The 18845-nt window shown below is 45.5% G+C and overlaps 1 protein-coding gene across 2 annotated transcripts in view; it reads right to left on the bottom strand.

Moving 5' to 3' along the window:
* Positions 1–18845, bottom strand: part of LOC137425860 (uncharacterized) — a 473741-nt gene that overhangs the window by 312498 nt on the left and 142398 nt on the right. For both annotated transcript variants that reach the window (XM_078775806.1, XM_078775807.1), the window contains exon 2: positions 13704–13805. In XM_078775806.1, the coding sequence (XP_078631932.1) occupies positions 13704–13805 (102 nt within the window). The remainder of the gene's footprint in view (positions 1–13703; positions 13806–18845) is intronic.

Raw genomic sequence — 18845 nt, 5'->3', positions numbered from 1 at the left:
TCCTATATCTTGCATACAGTGCTCCCACATCCTATATCTTGCATACAGTGCTCCCACATCGTATATCTTGTATACAGTGCTCCCACATCCTATATCTTGCATACAGTGCTCCCACATCCTATATCTTGCATACAGTGCTCCCACATCCTATATCTTGCATACAGTGCTCCTACATCCTATATCTTACATACAGTGCTCCCACATCCTATCTTGCATACAGTGCTCCCACATCCTATATCTTGCATACAGTGCTCCCACATCGTATATCTTGCATACAGTGCTCATACATCCTATCTCTTGCATACAGTGCTCCCACATCCTATCTTGCATACAGTGCTCCCACCATCCTATATCTTGCATACAGTGCTCCCACATGCTATATCTTACATACAGTGCTCCCACATCCAATCTTGCATACAGTGCTCCCACATCCTATATCTTGCATACAGTGCTCCCACATCCTATATCTTGCATACAGTGCTCCTACATCCTATATCTTGCATACAGTGCTCCCACATCCTATGTTGCATACAGTGCTCCCACGTCCTATATCTTGCATACAGTGCTCCCACATCCTATCTTGCATACAGTGCTCCCACATCCTATATCTTGCATACAGTGCTCCCACATCCTATCTTGCATACAGTGCTCCCACATCCTATATCTTGCATACAGTGCTCCCACATCCTATATCTTGCATACAGTGCTCCTACATCCTATATCTTGCATACAGTGCTCCCACATCCTATCTTGCATACAGTGCTCCCACATCCTATATCTTGCATACAGTGCTCCCACATCCTATCTTGCATACAGTGCTCCTACATCCTATATCTTGCAAACAGTGCTCCCACATCCTATATCTTGCATGCAGTGCTCCTACATCCTATATCTTGCATACAGTGCTCCTACATCCTATATCTTGCATACAGTGCTCCCACATCCTATATCTTGCATGCAGTGCTCCCACGTCCTATATCTTGCATGCAGTGCTCCTACATCCTATATCTTGCATACAGTGCTCCCACATCCTATATCTTGCATGCAGTGCTCCTACATCCTATATCTTGCATACAGTGCTCCCACATCCTATCTTGCATACAGTGCTCCCACATCCTATATCTTGCATACAGTGCTCCCACATCCTATCTTGCATACAGTGCTCCCACATCCTATCTTGCATACAGTGCTCCCACATCCTATCTTGCATACAGTGCTCGCACATCCTATATCTTGCATACAGTGCTCCTACATCCTATATCTTGCATACAGTGCTCCCACATCCTATATCTTGCATACAGTGCTCCCACATCCTATCTTGCATACAGTGCTCCTACATCCTATATCTTGTATACAGTGCTCCCACATCCTATATCTTGCATGCAGTGCTCCTACATCCTATATCTTGCATACAGTGCTCCTACATCCTATATCTTGCATACAGTGCTCCCACATCCTATATCTTGCATGCAGTGCTCCCACATCCTATATCTTGCATGCAGTGCTCCTACATCCTATATCTTGCATACAGTGCTCCCACATCCTATATCTTGCATGCAGTGCTCCCACATCCTATATCTTGCATACAGTGCTCCCACATCCTATCTTGCATACAGTGCTCCCACATCCTATATCTTGCATACAGTGCTCCTACATCCTATATCTTGCATACAGTGCTCCCACATCCTATATCTTGCATACAGTGCTCCCACATCCTATATCTTGCATACAGTGCTCCCACATCCTATCTTGCATACAGTGCTCCCACATCCTATCTTGCATACAGTGCTCCCACATCCTATCTTGCATACAGTGCTCCCACATCCTATATCTTGCATACAGTGCTCCCACATCCTATATCTTGCATACAGTGCTCCCACATCCTATATCTTGCATACAGTGCTCCCACATCCTATATCTTGCATACAGTGCTCCCACATCCTATCTTGCATACAGTGCTCCCACATCCTATCTTGCATACAGTGCTCCCACATCCTATATCTTGCATACAGTGCTCCCACATCCTATCTTGCATACAGTGCTCCCACATCCTATATCTTGCATACAGTGCTCCTACATCCTATATCTTGCATACAGTGCTCCCACATCCTATATCTTGCATACAGTGCTCCCACATCCTATATCTTGCATACAGTGCTCCCACATCCTATCTTGCATACAGTGCTCCCACATCCTATCTTGCATACAGTGCTCCCACATCCTATCTTGCATACAGTGCTCCCACATCCTATATCTTGCATACAGTGCTCCCACATCCTATATCTTGCATACAGTGCTCCCACATCCTATATCTTGCATACAGTGCTCCCACATCCTATATCTTGCATACAGTGCTCCCACATCCTATATCTTGCATACAGTGCTCCCACATCCTATCTTGCATACAGTGCTCCCACATCCTATCTTGCATACAGTGCTCCCACATCCTATCTTGCATACAGTGCTCCCACATCCTATATCTTGCATACAGTGCTCCCACATCCTATATCTTGCATACAGTGCTCCCACATCCTATCTTGCATACAGTGCTCCTACATCCTATATCTTGCATACAGTGCTCCCACATCCTATCTTGCATACAGTGCTCCTACATCCTATATCTTGCATACAGTGCTCCCACATCCTATCTTGCATACAGTGCTCCCACATCCTATATCTTGCATACAGTGCTCCCACATCCTATATCTTGCATACAGTGCTCCCACATCCTATATCTTGCATACAGTGCTCCCACATCCTATATCTTCCATACAGTGCTCCCACATCCTATATCTTGCATACAGTGCTCCCACATCCTATCTTGCAAACAGTGCTCCCACATGCTATCTTGCCTGTAGTGCTCCCACATCCTATATCTTGCATACAGTGCTCCTACATCCTATATCTTGCATACAGTGCTCCTACATCCTATATCTTGCATACAGTGCTCCCACATCCTATATCTTGCATACAGTGGTCCCACATCCTATATCTTGCAGACAGTGCTCCCACATCCTATATCTTGCATACAATGCTCCCACATCCTATATCTTGCATACAGTGCTCCCACATCCTATATCTTGCATACAGTGCTCCCACATCCTATATCTTGCATACAGCGCTCCCACATCCTATATCTTGCATACAGTGCTCCCACATCCTATATCTTGCATACAGTGCTCCCACATCCTATCTTGCATACAGTGCTCCCACATGCTATCTTGCCTATAGTGCTCCCACATCCTATATCTTGCATACAGTGCTCCTACATCCTATCTTGCAACCAGTGCTCCCACATCCTATCTTGCATACAGTGCTCCCACGTCCTATATCTTGCATACAGTGCTCCCACGTCCTATATCTTGCATACAGTGCTCCCACATCGTATATCTTGTATACAGTGCTCCCACATCCTATATCTTGCATACAGTGCTCCCACATCCTATATCTTGCATACAGTGCTCCCACATCGTATATCTTGTATACAGTGCTCCCACATCCTATATCTTGCATACAGTGCTCCCACATCCTATATCTTGCATACAGTGCTCCCACATCCTATATCTTGCATACAGTGCTCCCACATCCTATATCTTGCATACAGTGCTCCCACATCCTATCTTGCATACAGTGCTCCTACATCCTATATCTTGCATACAGTGCTCCCACATCCTATCTTGCATACAGTGCTCCTACATCCTATATCTTGCATACAGTGCTCCCACATCCTATCTTGCATACAGTGCTCCCACATCCTATATCTTGCATACAGTGCTCCCACATCCTATATCTTGCATACAGTGCTCCCACATCCTATATCTTGCATACAGTGCTCCCACATCCTATATCTTCCATACAGTGCTCCCACATCCTATATCTTGCATACAGTGCTCCCACATCCTATCTTGCAAACAGTGCTCCCACATGCTATCTTGCCTGTAGTGCTCCCACATCCTATATCTTGCATACAGTGCTCCTACATCCTATATCTTGCATACAGTGCTCCTACATCCTATATCTTGCATACAGTGCTCCCACATCCTATATCTTGCATACAGTGGTCCCACATCCTATATCTTGCAGACAGTGCTCCCACATCCTATATCTTGCATACAGTGCTCCCACATCCTATATCTTGCATACAGTGCTCCCACATCCTATATCTTGCATACAGTGCTCCCACATCCTATATCTTGCATACAGCGCTCCCACATCCTATATCTTGCATACAGTGCTCCCACATCCTATATCTTGCATACAGTGCTCCCACATCCTATCTTGCATACAGTGCTCCCACATGCTATCTTGCCTATAGTGCTCCCACATCCTATATCTTGCATACAGTGCTCCTACATCCTATCTTGCAACCAGTGCTCCCACATCCTATCTTGCATACAGTGCTCCCACGTCCTATATCTTGCATACAGTGCTCCCACGTCCTATATCTTGCATACAGTGCTCCCACATCGTATCTTGTATACAGTGCTCCCACATCCTATATCTTGCATACAGTGCTCCCACATCCTATATCTTGCATACAGTGCTCCCACATCGTATATCTTGTATACAGTGCTCCCACATCCTATATCTTGCATACAGTGCTCCCACATCCTATATCTTGCATACAGTGCTCCCACATCCTATATCTTGCATACAGTGCTCCTACATCCTATATCTTGCATACAGTGCTCCCACATCCTATATCTTGCATACAGTGCTCCCACGTCCTATATCTTGCATACAGTGCTCCCACATCCTATATCTTGCATACAGTGCTCCCACATCCTATATCTTGCATACAGTGCTCCCACGTCCTATATCTTGCATACAGTGCTCCCACATCGTATATCTTGTATACAGTGCTCCCACATCCTATATCTTGCATACAGTGCTCCCACATCCTATATCTTGCATACAGTGCTCCCACATCGTATATCTTGTATACAGTGCTCCCACATCCTATATCTTGCATACAGTGCTCCCACATCCTATATCTTGCATACAGTGCTCCCACATCCTATATCTTGCATACAGTGCTCCTACATCCTATATCTTACATACAGTGCTCCCACATCCTATCTTGCATACAGTGCTCCCACATCCTATATCTTGCATACAGTGCTCCCACATCGTATATCTTGCATACAGTGCTCATACATCCTATCTCTTGCATACAGTGCTCCCACATCCTATCTTGCATACAGTGCTCCCACCATCCTATATCTTGCATACAGTGCTCCCACATGCTATATCTTACATACAGTGCTCCCACATCCAATCTTGCATACAGTGCTCCCACATCCTATATCTTGCATACAGTGCTCCCACATCCTATATCTTGCATACAGTGCTCCTACATCCTATATCTTGCATACAGTGCTCCCACATCCTATGTTGCATACAGTGCTCCCACGTCCTATATCTTGCATACAGTGCTCCCACATCCTATCTTGCATACAGTGCTCCCACATCCTATATCTTGCATACAGTGCTCCCACATCCTATCTTGCATACAGTGCTCCCACATCCTATATCTTGCATACAGTGCTCCCACATCCTATATCTTGCATACAGTGCTCCTACATCCTATATCTTGCATACAGTGCTCCCACATCCTATCTTGCATACAGTGCTCCCACATCCTATATCTTGCATACAGTGCTCCCACATCCTATCTTGCATACAGTGCTCCTACATCCTATATCTTGCAAACAGTGCTCCCACATCCTATATCTTGCATGCAGTGCTCCTACATCCTATATCTTGCATACAGTGCTCCTACATCCTATATCTTGCATACAGTGCTCCCACATCCTATATCTTGCATGCAGTGCTCCCACGTCCTATATCTTGCATGCAGTGCTCCTACATCCTATATCTTGCATACAGTGCTCCCACATCCTATATCTTGCATGCAGTGCTCCTACATCCTATATCTTGCATACAGTGCTCCCACATCCTATCTTGCATACAGTGCTCCCACATCCTATATCTTGCATACAGTGCTCCCACATCCTATCTTGCATACAGTGCTCCCACATCCTATCTTGCATACAGTGCTCCCACATCCTATCTTGCATACAGTGCTCGCACATCCTATATCTTGCATACAGTGCTCCTACATCCTATATCTTGCATACAGTGCTCCCACATCCTATATCTTGCATACAGTGCTCCCACATCCTATCTTGCATACAGTGCTCCTACATCCTATATCTTGTATACAGTGCTCCCACATCCTATATCTTGCATGCAGTGCTCCTACATCCTATATCTTGCATACAGTGCTCCTACATCCTATATCTTGCATACAGTGCTCCCACATCCTATATCTTGCATGCAGTGCTCCCACATCCTATATCTTGCATGCAGTGCTCCTACATCCTATATCTTGCATACAGTGCTCCCACATCCTATATCTTGCATGCAGTGCTCCCACATCCTATATCTTGCATACAGTGCTCCCACATCCTATCTTGCATACAGTGCTCCCACATCCTATATCTTGCATACAGTGCTCCTACATCCTATATCTTGCATACAGTGCTCCCACATCCTATATCTTGCATACAGTGCTCCCACATCCTATATCTTGCATACAGTGCTCCCACATCCTATCTTGCATACAGTGCTCCCACATCCTATCTTGCATACAGTGCTCCCACATCCTATCTTGCATACAGTGCTCCCACATCCTATATCTTGCATACAGTGCTCCCACATCCTATATCTTGCATACAGTGCTCCCACATCCTATATCTTGCATACAGTGCTCCCACATCCTATATCTTGCATACAGTGCTCCCACATCCTATCTTGCATACAGTGCTCCCACATCCTATCTTGCATACAGTGCTCCCACATCCTATATCTTGCATACAGTGCTCCCACATCCTATCTTGCATACAGTGCTCCCACATCCTATATCTTGCATACAGTGCTCCTACATCCTATATCTTGCATACAGTGCTCCCACATCCTATATCTTGCATACAGTGCTCCCACATCCTATATCTTGCATACAGTGCTCCCACATCCTATCTTGCATACAGTGCTCCCACATCCTATCTTGCATACAGTGCTCCCACATCCTATCTTGCATACAGTGCTCCCACATCCTATATCTTGCATACAGTGCTCCCACATCCTATATCTTGCATACAGTGCTCCCACATCCTATATCTTGCATACAGTGCTCCCACATCCTATATCTTGCATACAGTGCTCCCACATCCTATATCTTGCATACAGTGCTCCCACATCCTATCTTGCATACAGTGCTCCCACATCCTATCTTGCATACAGTGCTCCCACATCCTATCTTGCATACAGTGCTCCCACATCCTATATCTTGCATACAGTGCTCCCACATCCTATATCTTGCATACAGTGCTCCCACATCCTATCTTGCATACAGTGCTCCTACATCCTATATCTTGCATACAGTGCTCCCACATCCTATCTTGCATACAGTGCTCCTACATCCTATATCTTGCATACAGTGCTCCCACATCCTATCTTGCATACAGTGCTCCCACATCCTATATCTTGCATACAGTGCTCCCACATCCTATATCTTGCATACAGTGCTCCCACATCCTATATCTTGCATACAGTGCTCCCACATCCTATATCTTCCATACAGTGCTCCCACATCCTATATCTTGCATACAGTGCTCCCACATCCTATCTTGCAAACAGTGCTCCCACATGCTATCTTGCCTGTAGTGCTCCCACATCCTATATCTTGCATACAGTGCTCCTACATCCTATATCTTGCATACAGTGCTCCTACATCCTATATCTTGCATACAGTGCTCCCACATCCTATATCTTGCATACAGTGGTCCCACATCCTATATCTTGCAGACAGTGCTCCCACATCCTATATCTTGCATACAATGCTCCCACATCCTATATCTTGCATACAGTGCTCCCACATCCTATATCTTGCATACAGTGCTCCCACATCCTATATCTTGCATACAGCGCTCCCACATCCTATATCTTGCATACAGTGCTCCCACATCCTATATCTTGCATACAGTGCTCCCACATCCTATCTTGCATACAGTGCTCCCACATGCTATCTTGCCTATAGTGCTCCCACATCCTATATCTTGCATACAGTGCTCCTACATCCTATCTTGCAACCAGTGCTCCCACATCCTATCTTGCATACAGTGCTCCCACGTCCTATATCTTGCATACAGTGCTCCCACGTCCTATATCTTGCATACAGTGCTCCCACATCGTATATCTTGTATACAGTGCTCCCACATCCTATATCTTGCATACAGTGCTCCCACATCCTATATCTTGCATACAGTGCTCCCACATCGTATATCTTGTATACAGTGCTCCCACATCCTATATCTTGCATACAGTGCTCCCACATCCTATATCTTGCATACAGTGCTCCCACATCCTATATCTTGCATACAGTGCTCCCACATCCTATATCTTGCATACAGTGCTCCCACATCCTATCTTGCATACAGTGCTCCTACATCCTATATCTTGCATACAGTGCTCCCACATCCTATCTTGCATACAGTGCTCCTACATCCTATATCTTGCATACAGTGCTCCCACATCCTATCTTGCATACAGTGCTCCCACATCCTATATCTTGCATACAGTGCTCCCACATCCTATATCTTGCATACAGTGCTCCCACATCCTATATCTTGCATACAGTGCTCCCACATCCTATATCTTCCATACAGTGCTCCCACATCCTATATCTTGCATACAGTGCTCCCACATCCTATCTTGCAAACAGTGCTCCCACATGCTATCTTGCCTGTAGTGCTCCCACATCCTATATCTTGCATACAGTGCTCCTACATCCTATATCTTGCATACAGTGCTCCTACATCCTATATCTTGCATACAGTGCTCCCACATCCTATATCTTGCATACAGTGGTCCCACATCCTATATCTTGCAGACAGTGCTCCCACATCCTATATCTTGCATACAGTGCTCCCACATCCTATATCTTGCATACAGTGCTCCCACATCCTATATCTTGCATACAGTGCTCCCACATCCTATATCTTGCATACAGCGCTCCCACATCCTATATCTTGCATACAGTGCTCCCACATCCTATATCTTGCATACAGTGCTCCCACATCCTATCTTGCATACAGTGCTCCCACATGCTATCTTGCCTATAGTGCTCCCACATCCTATATCTTGCATACAGTGCTCCTACATCCTATCTTGCAACCAGTGCTCCCACATCCTATCTTGCATACAGTGCTCCCACGTCCTATATCTTGCATACAGTGCTCCCACGTCCTATATCTTGCATACAGTGCTCCCACATCGTATCTTGTATACAGTGCTCCCACATCCTATATCTTGCATACAGTGCTCCCACATCCTATATCTTGCATACAGTGCTCCCACATCGTATATCTTGTATACAGTGCTCCCACATCCTATATCTTGCATACAGTGCTCCCACATCCTATATCTTGCATACAGTGCTCCCACATCCTATATCTTGCATACAGTGCTCCTACATCCTATATCTTGCATACAGTGCTCCCACATCCTATATCTTGCATACAGTGCTCCCACGTCCTATATCTTGCATACAGTGCTCCCACATCCTATATCTTGCATACAGTGCTCCCACATCCTATATCTTGCATACAGTGCTCCCACGTCCTATATCTTGCATACAGTGCTCCCACATCGTATATCTTGTATACAGTGCTCCCACATCCTATATCTTGCATACAGTGCTCCCACATCCTATATCTTGCATACAGTGCTCCCACATCGTATATCTTGTATACAGTGCTCCCACATCCTATATCTTGCATACAGTGCTCCCACATCCTATATCTTGCATACAGTGCTCCCACATCCTATATCTTGCATACAGTGCTCCTACATCCTATATCTTACATACAGTGCTCCCACATCCTATCTTGCATACAGTGCTCCCACATCCTATATCTTGCATACAGTGCTCCCACATCGTATATCTTGCATACAGTGCTCATACATCCTATCTCTTGCATACAGTGCTCCCACATCCTATCTTGCATACAGTGCTCCCACCATCCTATATCTTGCATACAGTGCTCCCACATGCTATATCTTACATACAGTGCTCCCACATCCAATCTTGCATACAGTGCTCCCACATCCTATATCTTGCATACAGTGCTCCCACATCCTATATCTTGCATACAGTGCTCCTACATCCTATATCTTGCATACAGTGCTCCCACATCCTATCTTGCATACAGTGCTCCCACGTCCTATATCTTGCATACAGTGCTCCCACATCCTATCTTGCATACAGTGCTCCCACATCCTATATCTTGCATACAGTGCTCCCACATCCTATCTTGCATACAGTGCTCCCACATCCTATATCTTGCATACAGTGCTCCCACATCCTATATCTTGCATACAGTGCTCCTACATCCTATATCTTGCATACAGTGCTCCCACATCCTATCTTGCATACAGTGCTCCCACATCCTATATCTTGCATACAGTGCTCCCACATCCTATCTTGCATACAGTGCTCCTACATCCTATATCTTGCAAACAGTGCTCCCACATCCTATATCTTGCATACAGTGCTCCCACATCCTATATCTTGCATGCAGTGCTCCCACGTCCTATATCTTGCATGCAGTGCTCCTACATCCTATATCTTGCATACAGTGCTCCCACATCCTATATCTTGCATGCAGTGCTCCCACGTCCTATATCTTGCATGCAGTGCTCCTACATCCTATATCTTGCATACAGTGCTCCCACATCCTATATCTTGCATGCAGTGCTCCTACATCCTATATCTTGCATACAGTGCTCCCACATCCTATCTTGCATACAGTGCTCCCACATCCTATATCTTGCATACAGTGCTCCCACATCCTATCTTGCATACAGTGCTCCCACATCCTATCTTGCATACAGTGCTCCCACATCCTATCTTGCATACAGTGCTCGCACATCCTATCTTGCATACAGTGCTCCCACATCCTATATCTTGCATACAGTGCTCCCACATCCTATCTTGCATACAGTGCTCCTACATCCTATATCTTGTATACAGTGCTCCCACATCCTATATCTTGCATGCAGTGCTCCTACATCCTATATCTTGCATACAGTGCTGCTACATCCTATATCTTGCATACAGTGCTCCCACATCCTATATCTTGCATGCAGTGCTCCCACATCCTATATCTTGCATGCAGTGCTCCTACATCCTATATCTTGCATACAGTGCTCCTACATCCTATATCTTGCATGCAGTGCTCCCACATCCTATATCTTGCATACAGTGCTCCCACATCCTATATCTTGCATACAGTGCTCCTACATCCTATATCTTGTATACAGTGCTCCCACATCCTATATCTTGCATGCAGTGCTCCTACATCCTATATCTTGCATACAGTGCTCCTACATCCTATATCTTGCATACAGTGCTCCCACATCCTATATCTTGCATACAGTGCTCCCACATCCTATCTTGCATACAGTGCTCCCACATCCTATATCTTGCATACAGTGCTCCTACATCCTATATCTTGCATACAGTGCTCCTACATCCTATATCTTGCATACAGTGCTCCCACATCCTATATCTTGCATACAGTGCTCCCACATCCTATCTTGCATACAGTGCTCCCACATCCTATCTTGCATACAGTGCTCCCACATCCTATCTTGCATACAGTGCTCCCACATCCTATCTTGCATACAGTGCTCCCACATCCTATATCTTGCATACAGTGCTCCCACATCCTATATCTTGCATACAGTGCTCCCACATCCTATATCTTGCATGCAGTGCTCCCACATCCTATATCTTGCATACAGTGCTCCCACATCCTATATCTTGCATACAGTGCTCCCACATCCTATCTTGCATACAGTGCTCCCACATCCTATCTTGCATACAGTGCTCCCACATCCTATCTTGCATACAGTGCTCCCACATCCTATATCTTGCATACAGTGCTCCCACATCCTATATCTTGCATACAGTGCTCCCACATCCTATCTTGCATACAGTGCTCCTACATCCTATATCTTGCATACAGTGCTCCCACATCCTATCTTGCATACAGTGCTCCTACATCCTATATCTTGCATACAGTGCTCCCACATCCTATCTTGCATACAGTGCTCCCACATCCTATCTTGCCTATAGTGCTCCCACATCCTATCTTGCATACAGTGCTCTCACATCCTATATCTTGCATACAGTGCTCCCACATCCTATCTTGCCTATAGTGCTCCCACATCCTATCTTGCATACAGTGCTCCCACATCCTATATCTTGCATACAGTGCTCCCACATGCTATCTTGCCTATAGTGCTCCCACATCCTATCTTGCATACAGTGCTCCCACATCCTATCTTGCATACAGTGCTCCCACATCCTATCTTGCATACAGTGCTCCCACATCCTATCTTGCATACAGTGCTCCCACATCCTATCTTGCATACAGTGCTCCCACATCCTATATCTTGCATACAGTGCTCCCACATCCTATATCTTGCATACAGTGCTCCCACATCCTATATCTTGCATACAGTGCTCCCACATCCTATCTTGCATACAGTGCTCCCACATCCTATCTTGCATACAGTGCTCCCACATCCTATCTTGCATACAGTGCTCCCACATCCTATATCTTGCATACAGTGCTCCCACATCCTATATCTTGCATACAGTGCTCCCACATCCTATATCTTGCATACAGTGCTCCCACATCCTATATCTTGCATACAGTGCTCCCACATCCTATATCTTGCATACAGTGCTCCCACATCCTATATCTTGCATACAGTGCTCCCACATCCTATCTTGCATACAGTGCTCCCACATCCTATCTTGCCTATAGTGCTCCCACATCCTATCTTGCATACAGTGCTCCCACATCCTATATCTTGCATACAGTGCTCCCACATCCTATCTTGCCTATAGTGCTCCCACATCCTATCTTGCATACAGTGCTCCCACATCCTATATCTTGCATACAGTGCTCCCACATGCTATCTTGCCTATAGTGCTCCCACATCCTATCTTGCATACAGTGCTCCCACATCCTATCTTGCATACAGTGCTCCCACATCCTATCTTGCATACAGTGCTCCCACATCCTATCTTGCATACAGTGCTCCCACATCCTATCTTGCATACAGTGCTCCCACATCCTATATCTTGCATACAGTGCTCCCACATCCTATATCTTGCATACAGTGCTCCCACATCCTATATCTTGCATACAGTGCTCCCACATCCTATCTTGCATACAGTGCTCCCACATCCTATTTTGCATACAGTGCTCCCACATCCTATCTTGCATACAGTGCTCCCACATCCTATATCTTGCATACAGTGCTCCCACATCCTATATCTTGCATACAGTGCTCCCACATCCTATATCTTGCATACAGTGCTCCCACATCCTATATCTTGCATACAGTGCTCCCACATCCTATCTTGCATACAGTGCTCCCACATCCTATCTTGCATACAGTGCTCCCACATCCTATATCTTGCATACAGTGCTCCTACATCCTATATCTTGCATACAGTGCTCCCACATCCTATATCTTGCATACAGTGCTCCCACATCCTATCTTGCATACAGTGCTCCCACATCCTATCTTGCCTATAGTGCTCCTACATCCTCACCATTTACCTGGTTGGCAGTGTTGATGTCAGTACCAGTTGCCAAGTAGTCCAGCACCTTGTCTAGGTTCCCAGCACGAGAAGCTCGCAGAAAACTGGCATTACTGTCAGTCTAGTGGTATTGGAAGGGGCAAAAATAGTGGCAAACATTAATCAGAAGAGGGTAAAGCAGACATATTTTAATACCAAATCTGTTTTGTTTTCTTTGAAAAACAAACCAACACCTGGCATGACCTGGCTTCAAAAAGGAAACTCCCTTTCGTCAATGAACTCTCTGTCTTTTTACTATGATTCAAGACTGAGGATGGAACGTGTACCAGCATCATTAGGTCACAGTTAGGATGGCTAATGGTGCTGGTTGATACAAGTTCTCAGTATCATGAGCTATCAGTTAGGATGGGAATGTGAAACAGGACAACGGAGAGACGATTCTCACACATGAGGAAACATTTAAAATACAGTTTATATATTTTTTATAAATCTTCAATCAGTCAAAAGAAAAACTTTACATCAACAATCATGGGCAAAGGAAGTAAGGATTCCCAAAATAGGATAGCACTGACAAGTACCATATTATGGGATACCGAATTATATGTACTTGCAAAGTGGGAATATTATGTAAGCCTGGTGCTGGCTTAAAATCGCAAAGTCGTGAGTTCAAGCCCCTGTCAGCCCGATGAATTAACACCAGGTGGGTTGACTCAGCCTGTCATCCTTCCGAGGTCAGTAAAATGAGTCACCCCCCCCCCCCCCCCCCCCCGCCACCTACCAAACCCCAAGTCCTCAAGACCTTACCTTCCTCGTCCCAACTCCAAACCTTCAAAACCCCTCCTCAACACCTCATCCAGAACTACTCAAGATCCCCACTCACACCCCCTCTGGCTCAACAGAAAGTGCTGACCCTCCTCCCCCAAAACCTCAACCTACCAACTCTGTCCCAACTTTGCTCTCCCCCACTCTCAACCCTAACTCTGTTCTCTCATTCTCACACTCCTCCTGCTCATAAAACCAAATGGGCATTCCCACATCAAAACAGCAGAATATTTAAAACTTTCCGCTCCCCTATCCCTGGTGCTCCCCTATCCCTGGTGTTGGCTTAGCTGTTAGGGTGCCGGCTTGGGATCCTAGGATGCTGGGTTCGAATCCTGGTCGATCGCTAAATTAACACCAGGGGGGTTGACTCAGCCTGTTCATCCTTCTGATGTTGTGCAAATTGAGTACCAGCTTGCTGGGATGAATGATCACGGTGTGTACCCCGATTTAGATTAGGTACACCGTATCCCTGTGCATAGTAAGAGCGTGACCAAGGGTTGGCGTCAGGAACGGCATCCGGCCATAAAAACATTGCCTTAAACAGGGAACCATGATTGTCATGGGGCCCGCAAGGCTAACCCCTGCTCTAGCGGGGAAAAAGGGCCTTAAAACGATCATTCATTTTCCGCTCCCCTATCATGCTATCACTGACGTCACAGAAACCACAATCAAAATAGCCCCGACAGACATATGTGTAGAGACAAATCTCACATTCTCTCATCTCACATTCTATATATATATATCGGGAGGGCGTGGGGAATGTGAACATGACTGCTCCGAAGATGTCTTTCACTTTGCAAATCACCAAAACTTGGTGTTTTTCATTTCACATGATTTTTCATCAGGTTGAAATTGTGGGTGGAGTCAGGCAAGCTGTCCAACCAATGGGTGTAACAGAACGTTACACACAGACGGACGTGCAGGCAAACAAGCGTATTATAATATAGCAATATACAGTATACTGTCAATCCGAAGAAGCATTTTCGTACCGATCCTCATTTGTCCTGAAGGAATTGTCATATGCAAACTAGAGCAGATGTAATAGTCAGAGTACTTCCTCCATGTCATAAATAAACCAGTGTGGTTATGGTCATTTTGATTCTTCTGAAACTAGGATATATTCTAGAAGCTGAGAATTCAAATCCTTACTACAATACTTGTAGCCAAATTGAAAACTACAACTCTGGTAGGCCAGTAAAATATTTGACTGGCCTACCAGTCTGTTGTAGTTGGTGTGGCCTGGTAGGCCACACAACTCTGGTAGGCCAGTCACGGCACTAAAGTAATTAAGTTGTTTTAAAAAGTTTTCAAATGACATGTTGTACGGTGTTTTGTGAATAGCATTACATAATGTTGTGTCCTCACTAATAAGTACTTGGTGCTGAGAGTTGATGCTATGAATTTGGTCGTGGCTGTTCCAGGTTGGGTGGTAGTTGTTGCGAGCTGGATGTTAGTTGTTGTGCACTAGGTAATAGCTGCTGTGCAATAACTGTTTTGAGCCAAGTGGTGGTTGTTGTGAGATAAGTGTAAGCTGCTGTGTGCTGGGTGTTGTGAGGTGTTGTGATGTTGCAACAAACCACTGGGTATAATCAGCAGAGGCCTATAGGCCGAAATGCCGGGTACTTCTGCCGGGTCTCCCCCCTCCCCCTGCCCCTCCCCCCTGCCCCTCCCCCTCCCCCCTCCCACCCCTCCCCCCTCCCACCCCCTCCCACATGGAGGCTCTTTCACGAGCCTCGATTCAGTATACAAAAAAAAGAAGGAAAAAAAAGGCTTAGGCTCACCGGAAAACCAAGATGGTGGCCATATCATTTCGTGGCTGCTGCATATTGGATGCTCGTGGCTTGATGTTGCAAGTTACTCAAACAATGTGATTATGATATTCTCCTCTTGATTTAGGGAACAACCAGTTTGCATAGTCTAACCAACATATATAATCTGGTTAAAACAATTTTAGCATACAATACATAAGAATGATAATTTAAAAATATTTAGTGCTAATCTTCACTAAAAATAAAAAAAATTATGACCGTGTAAATATATAAGTGCTAATCCATATAAGCCTTATTTATAAGTGCCATATGCCATAAACTAATAGATTCGCTCCTTAAAGATAAATGAATCCACAATTATTCAGAAATAATTTTAAAAGATCTCTGACTAGAGAAATAATCTGTTATGGGGTTCTAAAGGCCATCTTCACAATGAGAAGGGGGAAGAGGCAGTAGGGGGGGGGGGGGGGGGGAGAAGGTGTTCAGAAAAGGACAGAATAAAGAACAATGATCGCACTGTGATCACAACCTGTGACAAAATCTGGTAACGGGCCGATTGGGAAACGTGCATTTAATGCGCTGTTAAAAGATGAACTTGACACTTCTTATACATGTCTCCCCCACTCCTTCCCCCCGCCCCCCCCCCACCTCCCCACTCACCCCACCCCACCCCTTCCCACAATTACATGAGAACGACCTGGTCAAGGATTGCTTAACCCCAATAAGGGGCCATTCAAAAATTGCATTTAAGGATTTTTTTTAGTAATTACTCCCACTAGGGAGTAATGCATTCGATCGTGTCCGTCCGTGTGTGTGTGTGTGTGTGTGTGTGTGTGTGTGTGTGTGTGTGTGTGTGTGTGTGCGTGTGTGTGTTCGTATGTTCGTCTGTTCATCTATCTATAATTCCAGTAATCTCTGTGTGTATGTTTGTATGTTTGTATGTTTGTATGTTTGTCTGTGACCGCTGTTTCTCGACAACCACGGGTCCGATATACTTGAAACTTGCCAGGTATATTGCTGGGGACCTGAGGATGTGCCTTTTCAAGGTTTCATATTAATCGGACAAGTAGTTACCGAGCTATGGCGATTTCTTTACCAAACTCCGCAAGCCGTTCGCTTTGGACCAAACCATTTCATGTAAATAGAGGGGGGGGATTGTCACCGTACTCGCAAGCCGTTCGCTTTGGACCAAACCATTTCATGTAAATAGAGGGGGGGGATTGTCACCGTACTCGCAAGCCGTTCGCTTTGGACCAAACCATTTCATGTAAATAGAGGGGGGGGATTGTCACCGTACTCGCAAGCCGTTCGCTTTGGACCAAACCATTTCATGTAAATAGAGGGGGGGGGATATAATTTTAGATATATATATAGTACGGGCATGCCCTAGTAATAATAATAATAATAATTCATTTATTTTGTATAGCGCTTTTCAAGTAGCCCAAAGACGCTTTGACAGAGTGGAAAACATAATGCATAACAATACATGAAAACAACAATTGCAAAAAGACAAGAATCAATAGGGAAATATTTAAAGCAAAAGGAGGGAGAAGGAGAAGAGATAGTCAGGGGTTAAATGCTGTGGGTTGAATGTTGAATGCAGTGTTGAACAGGTGGGTCTTTAGTGATGTTTTGAATGTGGTGAGTGAGGAGGATTCTCTGATGGTGTGAGGTAGTGAGTTCCAGAGGGTGGGAGCAGCGATGGAGAAGGCCCTGTCCCCCCAGGATCTGAATTTGGTCCGGATGGAGGGGGTCAGGAGGTTGGTACCAGCAGAGCGGAGGTTGCGGGTGGGAGTGTGTCTGGAGAGGAGGTCAGCCAGGTAGGATGGGGCCAGGTTATGGAGGGCTTTGTATGTCAAGAGGAGGATTTTGTACTGGATTCTCTGGGGGACGGGGAGCCAGTGAAGCTTGTAAAGGACGGGGGTGATGTGGTCACGGGTCCGGGAATGGGTGAGTAGACGGGCAGCGGAGTTCTGAATGTATTGGAGTTTATTGGTGATTTTTGAGGGTGAACCATAGAGGAGGCTATTGCAGTAGTCCAGACGGGAGGTGATGAAGGCGTGGATGAGGGTTTCTGCAGCCGTGGAGGAGAGGGATGAGCGGAGACGGGCAATGTTTTTCAGGTGAAAGAAGGCTGACTTTGTGATCTGTTTAGTGTATTTGTCGAAGGAAAGGGTTTGGTCAAAGATGACGCCAAGATTCCGGATGTGAGGGGAGGTGGATACTGGGATACCGTCGATGTTGAGGGCAAAGTTATGGGTGGATTTTGTGAGCGTTTTTGGGCCAATGATGATTATTTCAGATTTATCACAGTTAAGCTTGAGGAAGTTGATTTGAAGCCAGGATTTTATTTCAGTGATGCAGTTTGTCAGGATAGAGTGGGTGTCGGTGGAGATGGACTTGGTGGAGATGAAAAGCTGGATGTCATCGGCGAAGCAGTGGAATTGGAGACCATGACGGCGGATTAAGTGACCGAGCGGGGACAGGTAAAGGATGAAGAGGAGGGGGCCAAGAACTGAACCTTGGGGGACACCTTGGGGGAGGGGAGCAGTGGGGGATTTGCAGTTATT

This window comes from Myxine glutinosa, chromosome 4 (genome assembly GCF_964187855.1).
Source record: "Myxine glutinosa chromosome 4, kmMyxGlut1.1, whole genome shotgun sequence".
NCBI classification, from domain to species: Eukaryota; Metazoa; Chordata; class Myxini; order Myxiniformes; family Myxinidae; genus Myxine; species Myxine glutinosa.
The sequence above is the reverse complement of the archived record's forward strand: the minus strand, read 5'-3'. Positions and strand labels throughout refer to the sequence as shown.